At 42.0% G+C, this 20,962-nt stretch overlaps 1 protein-coding gene across 6 annotated transcripts in view; it reads right to left on the reverse strand.

Moving 5' to 3' along the window:
* Window positions 1-15,980, reverse strand: part of PIAS2 (protein inhibitor of activated STAT 2) — a 75,112-nt gene extending 59,132 nt beyond the window's left edge. For 5 of the 6 annotated variants that reach the window (XR_011472206.1, XM_070421102.1, XM_070421101.1 and 2 more), the window contains exon 1: window positions 15,802-15,980. Coding sequence is in view for 4 of the 6 variants with exons in the window: in XM_070421102.1 (XP_070277203.1) it covers window positions 15,802-15,825 (24 nt within the window). In the remaining 2 variants the exon portion in view is untranslated. Of the gene's footprint in view, window positions 1-2,340; window positions 2,430-15,801 lie in introns of all 6 variants that reach the window. The other variant, XM_070421103.1, reaches the window with a different exon arrangement.
* Between the last annotated feature and the right edge of the window lie 4,982 nt (window positions 15,981-20,962).

The raw sequence follows: 20,962 nt of genomic DNA on the forward strand, positions 1-20,962 counted from the left end.
CCTGTAGGCCCCGATCACCCCTCAGGGCTTCTCCACCTCCCCCTGCTCCTGAGGGGCCATCAGGGAAGCAGCTGCTGCTCGAACCCACTGCTGGCGCTGGCCCCAATCGCTCCACGCCTTCAGTGGGTGCAATTGGGGCTGGTGACATCAGAGCGTGGGAGTGGGAGCGGTGGGAGCAGGACTGAAAGCAGACAGGGGACCAGGGGCTGGGTGGGAGGGGCTGGGCGGGGGTACAGAGGATGGGCCAAGATCTGCCCCTGTGCCTACTTGCAGCCTCGTGGCCCACAGTTCCTTTTTAAGGTGCACGAATTCGTGCACTGGGCCCCTAGTCTTATATAACAGTAAAATTTCTAGAATAGTGGTTCTCAACCTTCCTAATGCCACAACCCTTTAATACAGTTCCTCATGTTGTGGTGACCCCCCAACCATAAAATTATTTTTGTTGCTATTTCATAAATGTAATTTTGCTATATTTGAAACCAAAACTTTTAAATAAATGATAAATTAAAGAATTCACAGAATCGTAATGTAAATATCTGATATGCAGGATGTATTTTCATTGGTACAAATTGAACATAATTAAAGCACAGTGATTAATCACAAAAACAATATGTAATTATATATTTGTTTTCCGATGGTCTTAGGCGACCCCTGTGAAAGGGTCGTTCGACCCCCAAAGGGGTCGCAACCCACAGGTTGAGAACCGCTGTTCTAGAACTGAATTTCCAAGCTAGCTGAGTATCCAATGAGGAAAAGACCTTTGAAGAGCAAGGAAATGAGTGATCACAAATCTCAAAGGATGCCCAGCCTGTGCGGTTCAGTGGTTGAGCATTGACCCATGAACCAAGAGGTCACCAGTTGGATTCCTGATCAGGGCACATGCCCTGGTTTTGGGCTTGATCCCCAGTAGCAGGCATGCAGGAGGCAGCCAATTGATGTGTCTCTCTATCCCTCTCCCTTCCTCTCTCTAAAAGCAATAAAAAAAATTTTTTTAAATCTCAAAGGACAATATTTCCTCCAAGCCACTCCCTATTGACTTGTTCTTGGGAGTAAAATGAAGGTAACAGGCAGTTCCTGCTCCAGGTTTTACCATCTATTTATTCAACGCACCCTAGTTTATACTTTTAGCCACTTGTTGCCTCATAAATCAACCTACTTGGTGATTTTCAGTCAATTCTGAACTCAAAGGTGACCCACAGGTGGGTCATATTTATTTATACACATGTGCACCATGAAGCCAGAAAGAAGAGTAAGACCTGGAGCTGACCAAATGTCTCTATATTTGAAACCAAAACTTTTAAATAAATGATAAATTAAAGAATTCACAGAATAGGAAAATATTCACAAACGAAAACACTCCACATCAAAACTTGTGTGAACAAGGAAAGCAATACATAGAAATTCCTGGTCTTAACTGCCTATGTTAAAATTTAAAAAATAAGCAATCAGAAAAAGAATAGAAACAAACCCAAAGGAAGTGTAAGGAAAGGAATGAGCAGAAATTAATGAAATGGGAAAGTATACATTTAAGAGCATATAAGACAAAAACGCAACTCTTTGAAATCTTACAAATTGGCAAACTTTTAGCTCTTAGCACTGATCAAGGAAAAGAAAGTTTTTTTAAAAAAGATAAAAGGGACATTAAAGACAGGTAACACAAAATTAGAGATTAACAAATTAATACCATAAATTGAAGAACATGGATGAAATGGACAATTTTCTATAAAAGTATAACCTACCAAAACCGGTTTGAAATTGAAAATACGAACAATCCTACAACCAAAACAATTAGAATAGTTAAGAAAGTGCCCCACAAAGAAAAAAACAGTAACAATTTTACAAGGGAGTTCTATCAAACATTTAAGAAACAGATCATTCTAATCTTACATCAACTCTTCCAGAAGAAAGGGGAAAAGTATATATTTTTAAAATTATAGGTCAATATTACACATTATTAGAGACAAAAATCCTGAATTAACTGTCTTCAAATTGAGACACACACACACACACACACACACACACACACACACACACAAACCCAGACAGACAGAGACAGACAGAGACAGAGACAGAAAGATCCGGGTTGACTTTATACTTGAAACACAAGGTTGATTTAAATATCAGAAAATCAATCAATGTAGTTCACCATGTTAACAGATTACAGAAGAAAAACATTAACAGATTACAGAATAAAAACATGATCCTCTTCAAAGATGCAGAAAAGGCTTCTGATAAAATTCAACATCCATTTTTTTAAATTAGCAAACTAGTAATAGAAAGGAACAGCCTTAACCTGAAAAGATTATCTACAATAAACCTACAGCAAGCATCATACTTAACTGTGAAACTTTGAAAGTATTTCCTCTAAAATCAGGAACAAGATCAGGATGCCCCCATCACCGCTTCTATTCAACATTGTACTGGAGATCCTAGCCAGCACATTTAGACAAGAAAAAGAAAGAAAGAAAGAGAAAAAAAAAGCATAAGAATTGGAAAGGAGGAAACAAAGAGGTCATTATTCACAGATAGGTTGGTCTACACAGGAAATCCAAAAGAGTTCTATAGATAATTTATCATAATTAGGAGTATAGCAAGATTGTTATACAAAGTCAAATTTTACTTCTATTTACCCTCAAGACAGAAAATATAACTATAAAAAGGTACCATTTATGATTTGATACAAACATAGGGTACCTAGAAATAAATCTAACAAATATCTGCAATAGTTTAGTTGAAGAAAATTATAAAACTTTATTGAGAGACACTAAAAGATCTAAATACTGGTATATGAAGATTACAATGGTCATGATTAAGAAAACTTAGTAACAAAATGTTAATTTTCTCCAATGCATTTCCCATAAAAACCCCAAAAGGTTGTGTGTGTGTACCTACACAACTTCAAAAGATGACTCTAAAATTATGTGGAGAACCTAATACTCAAGAAGCTCCTTGAAAAACTGCAATGCAGGACGACTTGGTCTACTTCCATGTCCCCCAATGACTGACTTTAACTTTTTCTATTAAAACCTGAAAGTTGAATATAATATTAATAAATACATATGTTTGAAGGCATAACGCACTACAAAGGCAGCAAGGACCTGAGAGGCCAAGACTGTGGAAAGGAGGGAAGCGTAGCACATTGGATGCCTCTTTTCCCCTGGAGATATTTGCCAATGGGAAAGGATGGTGGATAAGTTGAGAAGTCAAGCAGAACTCTGAATAGACTTACAGGGCTGGTTATCTGCAAAATATAATCTGTAAGAGCTGGTATCTAGGGTATATAATAAACTCTTACAAATAAGTATGAAAAAGACAGAAGGCCCAGTATAAAAATGGGCAAAAAACTTGGCAAGTCACATCACAAAAGATATCCAAATTGCAAGTATATTAAAAGGGGTTTTATATAATTACTTATTAGGGTACTGTGGGAATGCAAATTAAAACCACTAAACATCTACCAAAACGTCTAAAATTAAGAATGGACAATAAAAAACAGGACATGGAATAACTGGAACTATATTATTTTGTTAGTAGAAGGGTCTGAACAAACACAACAATATGCACTATACTCAAAAAAGAAAAGGAGGGAGGGAGGGAGGAGGGCAGGAAGGAGCGAGGATAGCAGTCTTATGTATTAAAAATACAATTACTGAAATAAGTTCTACAGAAAAGTTCAAAGGCAAAGTAAAAGAGAACTCTTCCAGAGTGTAATAAACAAATGAAGCTTCAATCTAGGAAGTCCAACATTCATCCATCAAGAGTCTCCGAGAAAACAAAAAAGGAGGAAAGAAATTATCAAAGATAATTCCCCAGACCTAAAGAGTCTTAAAACTGAAAAGGTACCTGACAGAAGGAATGAAAAAAGCCTACCACTAAACACATTTAAGAGACCAAAGATAAAGATATCACCATAAAGACTGTAAAGAAGGTTACTACAAAAGGATAACCAACAGATTAGCAACACTGGGGCTGCTTTAAATTCCTAGAGCAAAATTTTAAAAGTTCAGAAAGAAAAGTTGTATTACCAACTTAAAATTCTATATCTAAAATTTCAATCAGAAACAAAAGGCAAGCCATTTTCAAATATTCAAAACTTACAAAGTTTATCACCAGCATACCCACCAGCATACCCACCAGCATACTTATAATTATACAGGTTGGGGCAAAAGCAGGCTTACAGTTGTTCGTATGGAAAATAATACAATGATTAACAAATAATAATACAAGAATAAACTATTTCATGTACTCACAACTGCAGACCTACTTTTGCCCCATCCTGTATTCCTGTAAAATAAAATTTTAATTAAAAAAAAGACATAGAATCCAAATAATAGCCATAACCCCGGAGTGTAATGTAAAGTAATCCCAGAATGACAGCTGTATTAGCGCACCTAGAAAGAAAGTGCGCAAATTAGAAAAGGAAGGTTGAGAACTCCAGAATACCTATCTTGCAGAAAAACTGAATGGCTACAAGATGAGAACACATTGTAATATCAAATTTAAAAAATAATGTCCATGAGCTCTCCTCAATCAAGCGGGACTTTGTTATATTTCTCCTTTAAGGAACAGGGGTTTATACTATTTTTAAAGAATAATTTATTGATTTTTAGAGAGAGAGGAAGGGAGGAGAAACATAGATGTGAAACCGCAATATCAATCAGCTGCCTCTTGCAAACCGCCTGCCTACCAGAAATCGAGCCTGCAACCAGGGCATGGAACCAGCAACTGCTCGGTGCATGGGACAACACCCAATCAATTGAGCAACATTGGCCAGGGCAGCACGGGTTTAGTTAACAGAATTTCCTCTACAGCTCCACTCTACTCGGTTCTAACAGTGATCAATATTTACATAACAAAGGCTAGTTATTAGTACTTAATTTCTAGAATCTCCTTTAGAAGTACAAAAAGTGTGCAAGAGTTATAAACCAAATAATAAAAATCTTGACAATAAAACAGAAAATTAAGGTTGGAAGAAAAGGAAGTGTGGAGGTAGAAAAAACAAAGAGAAATAGATGGGTGTTAAATGCTCGGAATGGAAGATGTATTGTCTGAAACAGAAATTTGCTGCAAAAAGTTAAGAATAATCAACACCGGAATAGGAACCAAAAAAATGTAACAGCAGAATTAGAAACAAAGTGGAAAACATAATGACCGAAATTTGTTATTTACTAGAAAGTCAAGCAACAGATACTGTTTAGAATTCAAAGAAAAATCAAGATATAAAAAGAGATGTGGTATTTTTAAGTTTGGGAATTTACCTAAAAATTAAAAATAAAAGAGTTTAAGGCAGTTATATCAGGAGTGAGACTTAGTGGGAAAGGATGGACTTTTACTTTCCTTTGGAATTTTTCTGCACTATCTGCACAAGGACTGTTTTTATTTGGGGGGAAAAATGAGGAATGGAAATAAGAAAATATAAAATGTTATTAAAACCATTTTTCAGATTAAGGAAAAAGTGCAATAACTTGTTCAGTGTCATAAAGTCAATATCCAGGCAAACACTAAAAATCTATATACATTTTGTGGCATAATCAAGATTTGCTTTTACTGACCTACATGAATTAGCAAATGGAGAGCTCTGAATGTCTTTGTTAGGTTTATATTGCTCTCTGCAAAGTCAAAAAGCAAACAGTTTCAAACCACTTTTCCAAAAAGTCTAGGAAAAAAGCCACATTGCTAGGGGGTTCAAAATGAATATTCATAGAAAATAGTTTGGACTATGATACCAATTGATTCCACATAACACTTTTACTTCAATTCAACTATCCAATTCCTTATGTTGAGGTACCTGAATAAAAACAGACTGTCAAGACAACTCAAAAGGAAAAAAATCGTCTTTAAAAAAAAAAAGTGCTGGGAAAACTGGTATCCACATGCAAAAGAAGTTGAATCCCTCACACCATAAGCAAACATTAACTCAAAATGGATCAATCACCTAAATGTAAAAGCTGAAACTATAAATATAACCTTTTAGATGAAAACAGGCATAAATCTTTATGACACTGATTGGGCAATGGTTTCTTCGAATTGACATCAAAAGCAACAAAAGAAAATGCAGATAAACTTCATCAAAATTAAAAACTTTTGTTTCAACGTACACTATCAAGAAAGTGAAAAGACAATCCACAAAAAGAAAAAGTGAAAATCATATATCTGATAAACAACTTGTATCTAGAATAAAGAATTTAAACTTAATTTTTAAAATAACCCAATTAAGAAATGGGCAAAAGGTTTGAACTCTTCTCTAAAGAAGATATACAATGGCCAATAAGCACATGAAAAGATGCTCAAGTCCTGGCCAATGTAGCTTAGTTGATTTGAGCATCATACCCAAACGCCAAGGTTGTGGACTCACTCCCTGGTAGGGGCACATACAAGAATCAATCAGTGAATGAATAAATGAGTGCAACAGCAAATCAATGTCTTTCTCTCTCTCTCTCTTTCTTTATCCCTCCCTCTCTCTCTCATTAAAATCAATCAATAAAATTTTTTTTAAAAGAAGCTCAGTATCATTAGTCATTGGGAAATGCATATCAAAACCACAATGAGACACCACTCCACAACCATGAGTTTGAGGATGTGTAAAAGTTAGAACCTTTTCACTTTCCTGATAGCGCAAGACCTAGCTGAAAGTACTGATGAGGTATTTATTTAAAAGACTGATTGGTCTATCATCCAATCTTGCAAACAAAAACAAAAAGGGTGAACCAATCTCAGACTATAATACAAGACTAGAAACCTTTTGTGTGCAACATTCTGGGCTTTCTTTATTAAACCCAAGCACAGAAAAAGCCCTGACTTCCATATTCATTAGCAGGCTCCAGTCTGAACTAAGTAGCCTAATAAAGAGACATAAGCTGGGCTGGAAAGCTGCCCCTCTTGCTGAATTAGCTGAGCATTTTGAGAAAACCTTGTAGCAAGGTAAAATTTTTAAAGCCAATAAACATGGACATAAGACACTGGGGGGTAAGGGAGGGTAGGGGTTTGTCAAGGGGGGGGGGGGGGAGGATACTTATGTAATACCCTTTGTAATACTTTAAGCGGAAAAAATAAATAAATAAATAAATAAAAATTAAAAAAAAATAAAAATAAAAATAAAAATACTAATAGCAAAAAATGAATAAATAAATAAATATAAATAAAAATAAAATACTAATAATTAAGATGCATAAAGCAAAAAAATAAATAAATAAAAATAAAGCCAATAAACATGGCCCCACAGTTACAAGAGCTCCAAGGACCGAGAGGAGGACCTTCACATACACATTCCAAGCCAGAATCTAGAAGTCCTCCATTCAGGGACACTGTGCCCTGAAATCTCTGCCTTCATTGTAAACAACCAGTGTACTGGAAAAGGGAATGCCCCTACAGAACCCGTCCTTTAATAGACCTCCACCTTTTGCCAGACTGTTCTTCCATCAGAGAAGTCTTGAAAGATTTGATTTCCAAAATAATAATAATCATCATTGATGAGGCCCCAAGGGATCCACTGGAAAGTTGCTCCCCATGATACCTCTAAATGAACAAGGGGAAACTAAGATAAAAATTAATGAAGAATCGGTATAGTACTGGTGGACACCAAAGCACTTTATCTACTTTCATAAACAGCAAATCCCTAAGAGTTAAGAGAATATTTTTGTAGTGGGAATTTCTAACCAAACTCAATGGGTCTAAACCAGTCCAGATGACACTAGGACCATTTTTGGAAATCATACTTTCCTTCTATGTGACACTGCCCCAATAAACCTGTTTGGACAAGATTTGCTTTCTAAATTGAGGAGTCATATAAAATTTAACTCGGAAGAAGAAATGTCTCAGAAATTCCTAACTCTCCTGAACCTGAGCTGCTCTGCTCCTCTGCAACAAGGGACTGATGAAATTGAGAAAATCTGAAACCCCATCTCCCAGAAGTGCCTGAATGCCTACAGGCTTCTTCTTACATTGAGAAATACAAAATTAAGAGCTCTGAACCCACAAAATTCCAAATATATCATTCCAAACCCCTGCCTAAATCCCCTCAATATCCACTAAAACCAGAAGCTATCACAGGGCTTTCACCAACTGTAGAAAACTTAATTAAGCAAGGACTTAAAATTCCACGCACTAGCCCCTGTAACACTCCGATCTTACCCATTAAAAATCCAAATGGATGAAGCTGGGGATTTGCTGCGTGCAAATAAAACTGTGATACTAAGGTAGTTTCAAATCCCAATGCCTTGTTAGCTAATGTACCTATCGTCTCAAAATGGTCCACAGTGGTGGATCTTTGCTCTGCGCCTTCCTTAGTATCCCAGTTGACAAGGAGAATCAGTATTTACTTACCTTCACTTAGAAAAAATAACAACATACCTGGACTATAATGCCACAGTGTACACTGAAGCCACATCCTATTTTCGAAGGTTTTACATCAAGACTTGGCAACTTTAGCCCTGAGAGGTTTGACTCAGTGGATAGAGCGTCGGCCTGCGGACTCAGGGGTCCCAGGTTCGATTCCGGTCAAGGGCATGTACCTTGGTTGCGGGCACATACCCAGTGGGGAGTGTGCAGGAGGCAGCTGATCGATGTTTCTCTCTCATTGATGTTTCTAACTCTCTATCCCTCTCCCTTCCTCTCTGTAAAAAATCAATAAAATATATTTTTTAAAAAAAGACTTGGCAACTTTACAGTTTCCTAAGAAATCTTCACTCATTCAATATGTAGATGACTTATCTGTTATGTTCCGCTAATAAGGATTCAGAAATAGATTCAATTTATATATTACAGCAATTAGTTTGTAAAGGCCATAGGCCTCCAAGGAGAAACTCCAATTCTCAAAAAAGGTTCACTACCTAGGACATGATTTGACTGCAGAAGCCATTTCCCTCTCACTTGAAAGAATAAACATAATCAAAACTTCCCTAAACCTACATCAAAATGACAGTTAATGAGTTTCCTTGGACTTGAAGAATATTACAGATCTTGGGTTACAAATTTTTCTCTGATTGAAACTCCTCTGTATCAGTTTACAAGGAACTCAATCCCAGACCCCAGACCCAAGACCCTGGGAAGAAATTCACGAGCAAGCTTTTAGCCAATTAAAATTAGCTCTATAACAAATTCCGGTCCTAGGGCTCCCAAATTATACTAACAATTAGACCCAGTAATCAGAACATATCCAAATGTTTATGAGATCCTTCTCCTTTCACCTAAACTCCATATTAAGCGCTGCAATTTGCTCAATCCTGCTACCCTTGCCTGACAATGGCACAGATCACCATAACTATGTAGACATGGTGTCACGGTTATTAAGCCCTTGTACTGACTTGGAAAACACACAGATTTAATACCCTTTTCATCCATGGGTCCTATGCTATAATTGCAGAAGGGAAATATCAAGCACAACATGCTGTTAACAACTCAATATGAACCACTGGAAAGGGGAATCCTTCCTCAGTTTAAGTCTGCTCAACCAGCAGAATTACATGCCCTCACTTTAGCTTGTTAGCTATCCAATGGAAAATCCAAAAACATTTTATACTAGAGGCCCAATGCATGAAATTTGTGCAGGGGTAGGGTCCGTAGGCCTGGCCGGTGATCAGAGCCGATCTGTGGGGTGACCAGCGGGGCAATCAGGGGAGCCCCCGCTGGCACCTGCCTTGGCTGGCCTGGGGCCTGCAGGCTGGGGACAGCTCCTGCCTTGAGCGTCTGCCCCCAAGTGGTAAGTGCACATCATAGCAACAGGTTGTTCCACCGGTCGTTCTGCCATTTGCATATTAGGCTTTTATTATATAGGATTGACAGCAGCTATGCCTTTGGGGTGATCCATGACTTTGGTATGTTAAAGAAACAGAGAGAGTTCCTCACTTCTAGTGGAACTGCAATCAAGAATGGGCCCCGCCATAGCTGGTTTGGCTCAGTGGATAGAGTGTCAGCCTGCGGACTAAAGGGTCCCAAGTTCAATTCTAGTCTGGGGCACATGCCCAGGGTTATGGGCTCCATCCCCAGGAGGGGGCGTGCAGGAGGCAGCCGATCAATGGTTCTCTCTTATCATTGGTGTTTCTATCTCTCTCTCCCTCTCTCTTCCTCTCTGAAGTCAATAAAAAATATATTTTTTAAAAAAAGAGAATGGGCCCCAAGTAAATGAACTGCTCACTGCCATTCTACTGCCTAACTGAATTGCAATTATTAACATTGAAGCTATTACTAGAAAAACAGAATCTGAGTTCAGGGAAACGCTCTAGCAGACGCAACATGAATCAGAACTAAATTGTCCCAATATGCAACTTGAATAAACTTCCTATGACTGACTCAAACCAAATTATTTGTAAGTAGTGGCTTGGTGCACAGATTCATGCACATTGAAAGGAAATTAATTAGAAGTTGGCCAGTGGGGCGGGAATGGGCAAGATGGGCCAGACACGCCCTGGAGCCAACCTCCTGGGGTCCCTCCCCGACCGGCACACCTGGAGCAGGCCGCGCAATGGCTGGAAAGGCGCCTGTGGAGTGAGGGGGTCCCTCGGGCAGGTGAGGTCCCTTGTCCTGACCTGAGGGGATCAGGTCGAAACCAGCTCTCTGACATCCCCTGAGGGGTCCTGGAGTGGGAGAGGGCACTCTGCAAAGTTGCTGTCGCTTGGCAACTCCTACATTGAGCGTCTGCCCCCTGGTGGCCAATGTGTGTCATACCTACTGGCTGGTCGGCCGGTCACTTAGCCTTTTATATATAGAGATATATAGATAGATAATTTATATAAAAAACAAAATCAGCATGGCCAGCATGGCTCAGTGGTTAAGCATCGACCTACTAGTATGAACCAGGTGACGGTTTGATTCCCGGGCATATGCCTACCGTGGGTTCAATCCCCAGTGTGGGGCATGCAAGAGGCAGCCGATCAGTGACTCTCTCTCATCATTGATGTTTCTGTTTCTCTCCCCTCCCTTCCTCTCTGAAATCAATAAAAATATACTTTAAAAAAAAAAAAAAAGCCCTAGCCGGTTTGGCTCAGTGGATAGAGCATCAGTCTGCGGACTGAAGGGTCCCAGGTTTGATTCCAGTCAAGGGCACATGCTCAGGTTGTGGGCTCGATCCCCAGTAGGGGGGCATGCAGGAGGCAGCCAATCAATGATTCTCTCTCATCACTGATGTTTCTATCTCTCTCCCCCTCTCCCTTACTCTCTGAAATCAATAAAAATATTTTTTTAAAAAAAGACAAAATCAAGCACCCAAGCTAGATAACACTGTTGAGACCAACAAGGATGCAAATTTAATATTAACCAAGGACTCACTGAGAGCCCAGACTGCGACCTGGTTCGTTCACTGTATCTAAAAATGCCATTACTAAAAGCTCTACATTCAGCAACTCATCATGGCACAGATAAAATGATCCAAACTATGAAAAAGTATTGGTGAGATCACTGATCTAAGGTCACAAATTTGGTTTGTGACCAATGTCTAATTTGCCAAGCCCATAACCCTGGAAAGGCTATTAAGGTATTAATAGAGCATCCCCACCGGTGACTTACTAGGGCCAGGGGTCCTCAAACTTTTTAAACAGGAGGCCAGTTCACTGTCCCTCAGACCGTTGGAGGGCCGGACTATAGTTTAAAAAAAAACTATGAACAAATTCCTATGCACACAGCGGCAGCAAAAACACCCGGCGGGCCGGATAAATGTTTTCGGCGGGCCGCATGTGGCCCGCGGGCTGTAGTTTGAGGACCCCTGTCTAGGCCATTTGAACGTACAATGGATTTCATTCTACTGCCTCCCACAATGAATTACCACTATATTCTAGTAATTGTTTGTATGTCCTCAGGATGAATTAAAGCCTTCCCATACAGAAAGGCTGACACCAAAACAGTGGCTAAGAAACTTTTAGGAAACATGTATTTCCTTTATGGAGTATCCCCAGAGAAATCTCTCATTTTGACACACACAGAGATAACACACACACAGGAGAACTCATTTCATTGGACAAATTATTAATTAAATACAGCACTGCTGACACAATGGCATTAACATTGCCCTTACTGTCCTCAGTCACCTGGTAAATTCCAATGGACTAAAGCTAGCTAAATTAACAGAATTAACTGGACTGCCCTGGTCAAAAGTTTTACCATTGGTTTTGGTGGCAATTAGACACTTAGAGAAAGGCATAAATTAATGCCTTATGAAATAGTAACAAGAAGAACTATGCCTTTGATGATAAAACCACACATGTCTCCTGCACTCATAAATTCTGAAATGACTCAATACTGTAAAGCTTTAATGCATCATGCCAAAATGTTTTTCCACCAGGTAAAGGAAGCTTTCCATGAACCTCCAACAGATGATCAAACTTTTCACAGCTTAGAACCTGGAGAGTAGGTATTCTGGAAATGACACCTAAGAAAGAATGCCCTTTAACGTCATTAAAAGAGACCATAGCAGGTTCTCCTTACTACCCAGAAACAGAAACAAGATGAGCAATGGGATGAACAGCGAAAGCAATTCCTCCATAGATGACATCATAACCTGAGTTTCACAATGAAACAAGAGCATTTTAACTCTGATGGTGACTAAGAGTGTGCTAATACCAAGTTTTCCGTCAAACTCTCATGTTTGATGTGATGACCAAAGGGGGAAATTGCTGTATTAATTAAACAAGGAAGCCATTAAACCTAGGTGACTCTAATGCTGTGGTGCCTATGTAAGCAAACCAAAATCTAAGCCAACTAGGATTTAAGCTACAGCCAGTCAATAATTTCTTTACCTTGCTTCTACCTTTTCTCTATACGTTTTCTGCCAGCTCCTAATTAACTGAGTGCTCCTAACCACATATGGTTTAGTGCTGCCCAATTCAAACTGATTTTTGCTCAAATAAATTCCTAAAATGTAATGCCTGAGTTTATCTTTTAATACCACTAATAGCTTTGAATCACATGGTAGATTCTGTTACATCTATCATCAATTAGACTATTTCCTTGCTCAACAGTTGGGGAGTAGGAGGAATGAGGACCTCTAACTTCAAACCCCCCTTAACTTCCCATTCTACTTCTACCAGAATGGCCAGTTCTACTAGGTGTAAGGAACCAAATACTCAAGACTTCCGAATAGAAAATCTGTTACAAAATTACTTAAGCCTCTTAGTATAAAAGATTTTCTGTGTCTGGTTTACCAGTATCTATTAAGAAAGTTATAATCACTGGCTCTTCTTCACTAGCCCAAATACACACCCAGACACTTAAATATTCACTCTTGTTTTGACACACAGAGGGATAGTAAATTCTCAATGCACAAAAGGGTGTGAAGAATACAGAAAAGATACTCTTTAAAAAAGAAATCTTAATACAATAGATTCTCCTCTACCCTTACACTTGAGTGGAGGGAAGTAGGAGAGTAGATTAGCCAGGTTAAATTGCAGCAGGGGCCTTTTTAAGGATGGCTGAAGGGTGACACCAGCATGAAATGGTACAACTGGAGGAGAAAGACAAGGGTAAAAAGCTGTTCTGACTGAAGAAGAGATAAGGGACTTCAGAACCCCAACTATTTTGCCTCTCCTCCACCTCTGTGCTGAGCTCTACTAGAGACTAGAAAGCAGGGTGGCAGTGACAGAAGTCCAGGCATCAGCTCTTATAAGCTTGTCCCAGGTTAATTCACTAAATTTGCAAACTAGTTTATCCACAAAATCCTACCAAAATAAGTGCTGTAAAATAAGCAACTGATGAATTGAATAATTTCTCCCTCCAACACCCTGGAAGCTTCTAATACGTGATGCATTATTATAATCATCTTTGGTCATTCAGCCCACAATTTCCCTTCACAGAGAACAGATCCATTCCTTTCCCTCAACCCACCGGAATGATCAACTGCAGGCAGAAGCAGTGACAACACAACTGATTTACAGAGAGAGATGAGGAAGCTGACCCAGAACACAAATGGGAGGGGGAAAGAGAGAGAGACAAGGAGAAAAGCTTCTCTGGTTTCCAAACCACTCTGCAGTTCCTGGTTCGGCTCCCACCTAAGCACTGACCACCTGCTCTGCCCTATCCCAGTACATAAATTCTCTGCTTTTTGCTAAGCTTTGACCAACAACAGTTACAAAAGTATAAGACGAGACTTGAAAAAGTTTTCACCAACGAAATACCTTAGAAGAGGAAAAAGTGGTATACGTCCGTTATGCACAAAAATTAAGAAAATACTGCAGTTAAAAAAGAAATTTAACTTCAAACTTTAGTCTTCTCAAGCCATCCTAAATTTAATGTATGAATCTACACAGGTAAGGCTCAGGCCTGCTCCATCCAAAAGATCCACAGACGTTAAAAGCTCTACAGCGAGGGCTCTGAGACACTAAAGCCCGTCTACTTGATCGTCATGAACACCTTTTATGCACTGACTTGAGAGAGAGCGCGCGTCAAGGAAAGAAAGAGAGAAACGTCGACTGGTTGTCCCCCTCATCTTTGTATTCATCGCTCGTTTCCTGTCTGTGCCCGGACCCAGGCGCCGGGAGACGCGCTCTACCGGCTCTTTTGCTGAAGTCCATCCACCAGCCAGGTAACCAGCCAACATCCTTCCCCGACCCTCCGTCCCTCGCCAAAAATAAACAAACATACAAAACTGAATCTCTTATCGGATTCCGTCTTCCATCTTCTTTCAAGTTAACCCTGACATCAGACGTGTGTGACACACAAGGTTTGCATTGGCCTGCATTTCAAGTTCACTCTCACCTCCACTTTTGACTTTGTTTTTAAAATCGGCGTTCCCGTCCCTAAGTGTCCCAGTTATGTCGCCAGCCATTCAGCGAGCCGTGAAAAAAAAAAAAAAAAAAAAAAAGCCCGGCTCGTTTATCACCGTTTTGTGCCGCCGAGGACGCTGAAGGTCAGGGGGGGACACCCTTACCACCCCACCCCCTGCACCCCCATCCCGAACCTCTCGCGGCGGTTCTCAACCTGTGGGTCGCGAACAATGAAAATACATCCTGCACAACAGATATTTACATGACGATTCATAACCGTAGCGCAATTACAGTGATGAAGTAGCCACGAAAATAATTTTAGGGTTGGGGGTCACCACGACATGAGGAACTGTATGAAAGGGTCGCGGCATGAGGAAGGTTGAGAACCACTGAGCAAGGCATCAACAACCAAGCGGCGACCTTGCTCTGGGGCCAGCGGGAAACATGTCTGTCCCTCCAGAGCTCCTGAGACGAGTTTACAAACAAACCCCAGGACAGCGCGGACTGTGCGGGTTCCTTACCGCGGCGCCGGGAGACTATCCAGGGTCAAGGCTGAAGGCAGGATTCCCCCCAAGACCACGCTTCCCTCCCAGATGCTGAGGCAGCACCGGTGGCGGGGGCCCTTCCCGTGACACCGCTGACTAATCGGCAGCCTCCGCCAGGGAGGAGGGCGAGGAACTCCGAAACGCAACTTCACGTTTCGGGAAACAAGTCTCCCACCAAGTGAGCAGCAGCCTGTGGGCTTGCGAATCGCCATCCACACGGACGCCCTCGCGGTCCACCTCAGCCCTTAAAATAACGGGGAGGTCGCGTCCTCCTTCCCGAGGACGCCCGGCCCCCGCTCAGGTGTGAGGAGCCCGGGGGGGGGGGGGGGGACCGGCTGGCCGCTCGCCCCGGGCCCCAGGCCCTCCGCCCCGCGCGGCCCGGCGCCCTCCGCCGCCTGGCTCCCCTCCCACCACCACCGCGGCGGCCCCTCGGAGGTGGGCAGGGACTCCGGGCTCCTCAAACCCGTCCCCGCACAGCAAGGTGGCGGCGGCCGGCGACGTAGCTGCTTCCCCCGCCTCCCCTCCCCTCCCCCGCGGCCTCCGCTCTCCATTCCCGCGCCCCCGCTTACCCTCAACTCCTCGAAATCCGCCATTTTATACCACCCGCGGGTGCCGTTGTCGCCACAGCACCCCCTCCCGCTGCCGCCAACGACGCCGCCGCCACCAGGGCCGCCACCGCCGCCTCCAGCAACATCCTGCACTGGGCGCCGCCGAAGACGCCGCGGCCGCTACCGCCGCCACCGCCAGGCCCGTCACGTGACGGGCACGGAAGCCCCGCCCCCGGCGCGCGCGGCCCCGCCCCCTGGCGACCCCCTTGCGCCCAGCCCGCCACTTTCCCTCCGCGGCTTCCGGCCGCGCGCGCCCCTGCGCGGCGTTAGCCTCGCACAGCTCCCGCCCTCCCTCGGTCTGGCCTGCCCGCCGGCCGCACGCCTTCCGGTCCCGGCCCTGCCGCCTTGCTCCTCTCAGCTCCGCGCGGTGCCTTCCACCCCCCTTCCCGCACCCGCCAGACCCCCCGGAAGCGCCGCGGGACCTCAGCGTTACCTGCGGGGCTGGAGCAGGGCCTGGCCCGGGCGAGCGGCAGACCGGAAGAGCTGGCCCGGACTCCTGGCTGGAACATTTCGGGGGCAGTGGCTGCGGCCGGAGGAAGCAGCTGCAAATACAACCATCCCCCAGAGTAGTTGTGTGGGAACGATATGAATACGGGTGCTGGGTTAGCTATTGTTCCGATCCGACGGTGCGGGATTGGTGGGACCTCCGGAAGGCTAATCTCCTCGTCGGTTTAAGACACGTCCCAACCTGTAAGAATTGTTTGGAGTTTATTGGAGCCAAACTGAGGACGATTGCTGGGGAGCAAAAACCTCAGCGGACCGTGCTTAGGCTCCGGAGAATGGCAGTTGGGCTCCTTATTTTATACACTAGAATCAAAGGAGAAGACGTAAGGGGGTTACATGAAATCCATTGGTGATAGATTAGGGAGGCGGGAGAAAGCAAAGCGGGGAAATCTCTGGGATTGGATAAAAAGTAAAAGGAATACACACAGACAGTACTTGTTTTACACTGGTGGGGATCGGATGGTGAGCAGCTCATTAACACGGTAACAGTAACCACGAGGGGTTCGGTGGTCCTCTGCTCACGTGGGAGCGTGTGCCCGGAGAGGTCTGGAAACAGGAAATTACCCTGACATCCCAAAGGTATGTTAATCAGATGCAAAAAGACAATAGACAGGCCCAGTTAGGGAAGGATTGGCCTTTGTCAAGGAGACACCAGTGGTCGGCAAACTGCGGCTCGCGAGCCACACGCGGCTCTTTGGCCCCTTGAGTGTGGCTCTTCCACAAAATACCACGTGCGGGCGCGCACGTACAGTGCGATTGAAACTTCGTGGCCCATGGGCAGACGTCGGTATTTTGTGGAAGAGCCACACTCAAGGTACCAAAGAGCCGCATGTGGCTCGGGAGCCGCAGTTTGCCGACTACTGGCCTAGGACAACACATGACTCGCTTTCCGTGAGGAAATTTTAATTTCAGACCATCCTGTGTGGTTACTTGAGGTCTCTGAGTTTGTAAGTCCCCTCCCCCACCCCATGACAGGCCTCCCCTGAGCTTATCAGGTTTAGTATATGACTCCTTTTTGTCCACGCTTCCCCCTTTTTGTCACAAATCAATCCAAAGGATGCATTGGTTGAATAATGTGCTAGGAAGGCTCACTCCTAGGAAAATTTAGTGTCAGAGTTTGTCTTGCTGGACAATGGACCGTTGGGGATGAGGCAAGACCCAACCTTGGATGAGGTCAACGCCAAATTTTCTGAAAAGAGAAAAGCATGTAGTATAACATTTATTTATAGTTTCAGGGCACACCATACCACTCCGGTCTTCACAATCTGACCGTGAGGTGGGTCCCCATCTACTATGGCCCATCTACTTCCCATTAGAAGCACTCAAGTGCCGTTCATTATTCATCTGATTCTTGCTGGCTGTGCAATTGAGAACTGTAACCTTGAGGTTTATTTGGGGACAAGGCTGTAAGAACACAATGCCTCATGGAGTGAATTCTGAGTATTTTTTAGTCATAAGCTCTTTGTTTTATTGATTACTCTCTTTGAATAAATATTAATTCATCAGTCCTATCCCTTTTTCTCTACTAACCCTCCCCCCAACCCTCCATTCCAATGTAAATCCTCTGGAATTCTGTATTCACAACCTCACTTACTAGCAAATGTCACACCATCTTCAGCACACCTGTTCTAGTCATGCAATAATGAGGGGGGAGTTTTCAAAAATGACAAGAAATGTACTTGCCTAGTTGACAACCCTGTGACAGTCAACGATAAGTCATCTCTAAATATATATTGTTCAAACTCCCTTTTTTATGTTACTAAAAATGTATCTTGTAATTCTTTAAAAACTGTCAGCTCTGTCAATGAAAAGAGAAAAAGTTTTAATCCTATAGACATTCCGTGTAGGTATAAATCTCTCTCTGCCAACAATTGTTGATATGGAAGAATGAAGAGCCTTTATGGGAGCTTATCCAAAACTAAGTGAAATCTGGTTTCTGCCCCATCTCTGTTATCAGTGTCATTTTCTAATTTACCTGAAATGGTACCAAAACGTTTACCCTGTCATCCTTACTTCATCTCAACAACAGTCCTCTTGCTGCCCTTCCTACAGCCACACATAGCAGTTCAGAGCCCCTCTGAAAGGAAGGAAAGATAGAAAGCAAGGAAAGCCACCCAGGCTAGGATTGGCATCTTTCCTGCTCTACAACTTTAGGAAAGGTATTGGACCCGTTCAGGCCCTGTCTCCTCATCTGTAAGGTGGAAACAGTAATATGCTCTCATCGTGTTGCGAAGGAAAAACTATCTCAGTCAAGTTTCCTTGATTAAGAGATTGTTTGCTTTTTGTCTTTCTAGGAGAATGAATAATCAACAAGACAAACCTATCCATATTCGTTTTAAAAAATGAAGAGAGTGGATTTTACCAGAAGGAAAGCTGGTAACTGTCATCATTAAACCAAGGAACATTGAACAACAAGGTCCAGAAAGGGCAGATAGCAGTGCAGCTTCAAGGACCTCTGCAGCTGTTCCCTTCACTCAAAAATGCTCTGCCATTAGCATGACTCATCTTCAAACTTCCTTAGCCTGCATGTCTCTCAGCACAAATTTTCAAGAAAAAGAATGATTGCCTCCCCCTGGCTAACAGGCTTTTCTCAGCCAGCATGCCATCCAGATCCAACCAGTTAAGGCTAGCGGGAGGCTCCCAGGACACACAGGTCTGCAGGGCCTAGGAGGAGAGCAAGGCTGACACCCCCCACCCCCCAAAACTATGTGCTTAGAAATGCTTAGACATAATGAGCACTTAGTGTGTCTTAGCTATTGTTACTGTTGATAGAGTACTGTGTAATTTTCAACCTCCATACATTTTATTACACCTTTTTTTTTTTACCACTGAAATGTTATTCCTCCCCTTTTTGAATGAAAATGCAATCATTCACTTATTCATTGATCCAGAAAATATTTATTTCACACTTAATATGAGTCAAACGATGTTCTTGGCAATAGGGATATAGTAGAAAACAAAATTTCTGCCTTGATGAAACTTATATTCTAGTGAGGGCTGGGGACTGCAGGAATAATTATCCATACACCGTGAATTAATATAAATTGGGGTAGTAAGAAGTTCCAAAAGGAGAACAAACAAGTTTGAGGAGATAAATAATGATGGTGGGGAAGAATAAGGGCTAAATTGCACAATAAAACAGGGCCTGGGGACTGTGATAAGAAGTTTGATTTGTTTTATTTTTAGAGTGATGTAAACCCATTGAAAGGTTTTGAGAAGGGGCATGGTGAGATCAGACTTATATTAATAAAATTTTATTCTGACTGTTATATGGAGAATGGTGGTAGTGGAACAAGATAGAAAACGAGACCCTGACTGGTTCGATTCTGGTCAAGGGCATGTACCTTGGTTGCGGGCACATTCCCAGTAGGGGGCGTGCAGGAGGCAGCTGATCGATGTTTCTAGCTCTCTATCCCTCTCCCTTCCTCTCTCTAAAAATTCAATAAAATATATTTTTTTTAAAAAAAGAAAGCAAGGAAATGAAACCAGGGACTACTGCAGTCAGCCAGGATGATGATGGCAGCAGCAGTGAAGGAGTGAAGAATGTATTCTGTGTTTTATTATGAAATCTTTCAAGCATACAAATATAGAGAATAATAAATTGGTATATCCAACTTCCAATTCTATCTTAATATTTTGCCATATTCGCTTCAGATGTTTTTTTTTAGAAAGAAAACTTTATAAATGTAATGAAATCCTCCAGAATGGCCCACAGATGACATTTCTTTCTTCTCAGAGGTACCCCTGTCCTGGTTTTGATATTTATCATTCACATGTATTTTTGCATTTCTCTCTCTCTCTCTCTCTCTCTCTCTCTCTCTCTCACACACACACACACATATGTAATCCATATATGTAATATTTAAAAATATTACATATATGAATTATATGTGCATGTATATATCTATAAATACAGCATTGTTTTATATTTTTGAAAAATGTATATAAAGGGTATATAAATTTTTTTCAACTTCATTTTTTCATTTAACATTGTTTTTAGGATTTGTCCATGTTCTTATATGTAACTCTGGCTTAATCCATTTCTGGGTATATACCCCAAAGAATTGAAAGCAAGGTCTTGTACAGCCATGTTCATAGCAGCATTATTCACAATAGCTAACCTGCTATGGACTGAATGTCTGTGTCTCCTCAAAAGCCATGTGTTGAAGCCCTAATCTCCATTGTGATGGTATTTGGAGGGAGGGCCCTCGGGAGGTCATGGGTTTAGCTGAGGATGTGACAGTGGAGGCCTATCATGGTATTAAGAAGATGAAGAACCCAGCGCTCCCGATTCCCACCAGTAAACATACAAGAAGGTGGCCATCTGAAAACCAAGAAGAAGGTTCTCAACAGACACCAAGTCTACTGACAACTTATCTTGGACTTCCCAGACTCCAGAATCGTGAGAAATAAATATTTGTTGTTTAAGTCACCCAGTCTGTTATTTTAGTTGTCCAAACTGATTAAGACATAATCTCAATGACCATTGACAGATAAATGAATAACAAAATATGCTATATATTCCATACAAATGGAATATTATTCAGCCTAAAAAGAGAGTTCTGTCACGTGCTACACATGAATGAACTTTGAAAACGTTATACTGACATAAATAAAC

This window comes from Myotis yumanensis, unplaced genomic scaffold (genome assembly GCF_028538775.1).
Source record: "Myotis yumanensis isolate MYYU_CA2020_CCGP unplaced genomic scaffold, mMyoYum1.0.hap1 SCAF_7, whole genome shotgun sequence".
Classification (NCBI taxonomy): domain Eukaryota; kingdom Metazoa; phylum Chordata; class Mammalia; order Chiroptera; family Vespertilionidae; genus Myotis; species Myotis yumanensis.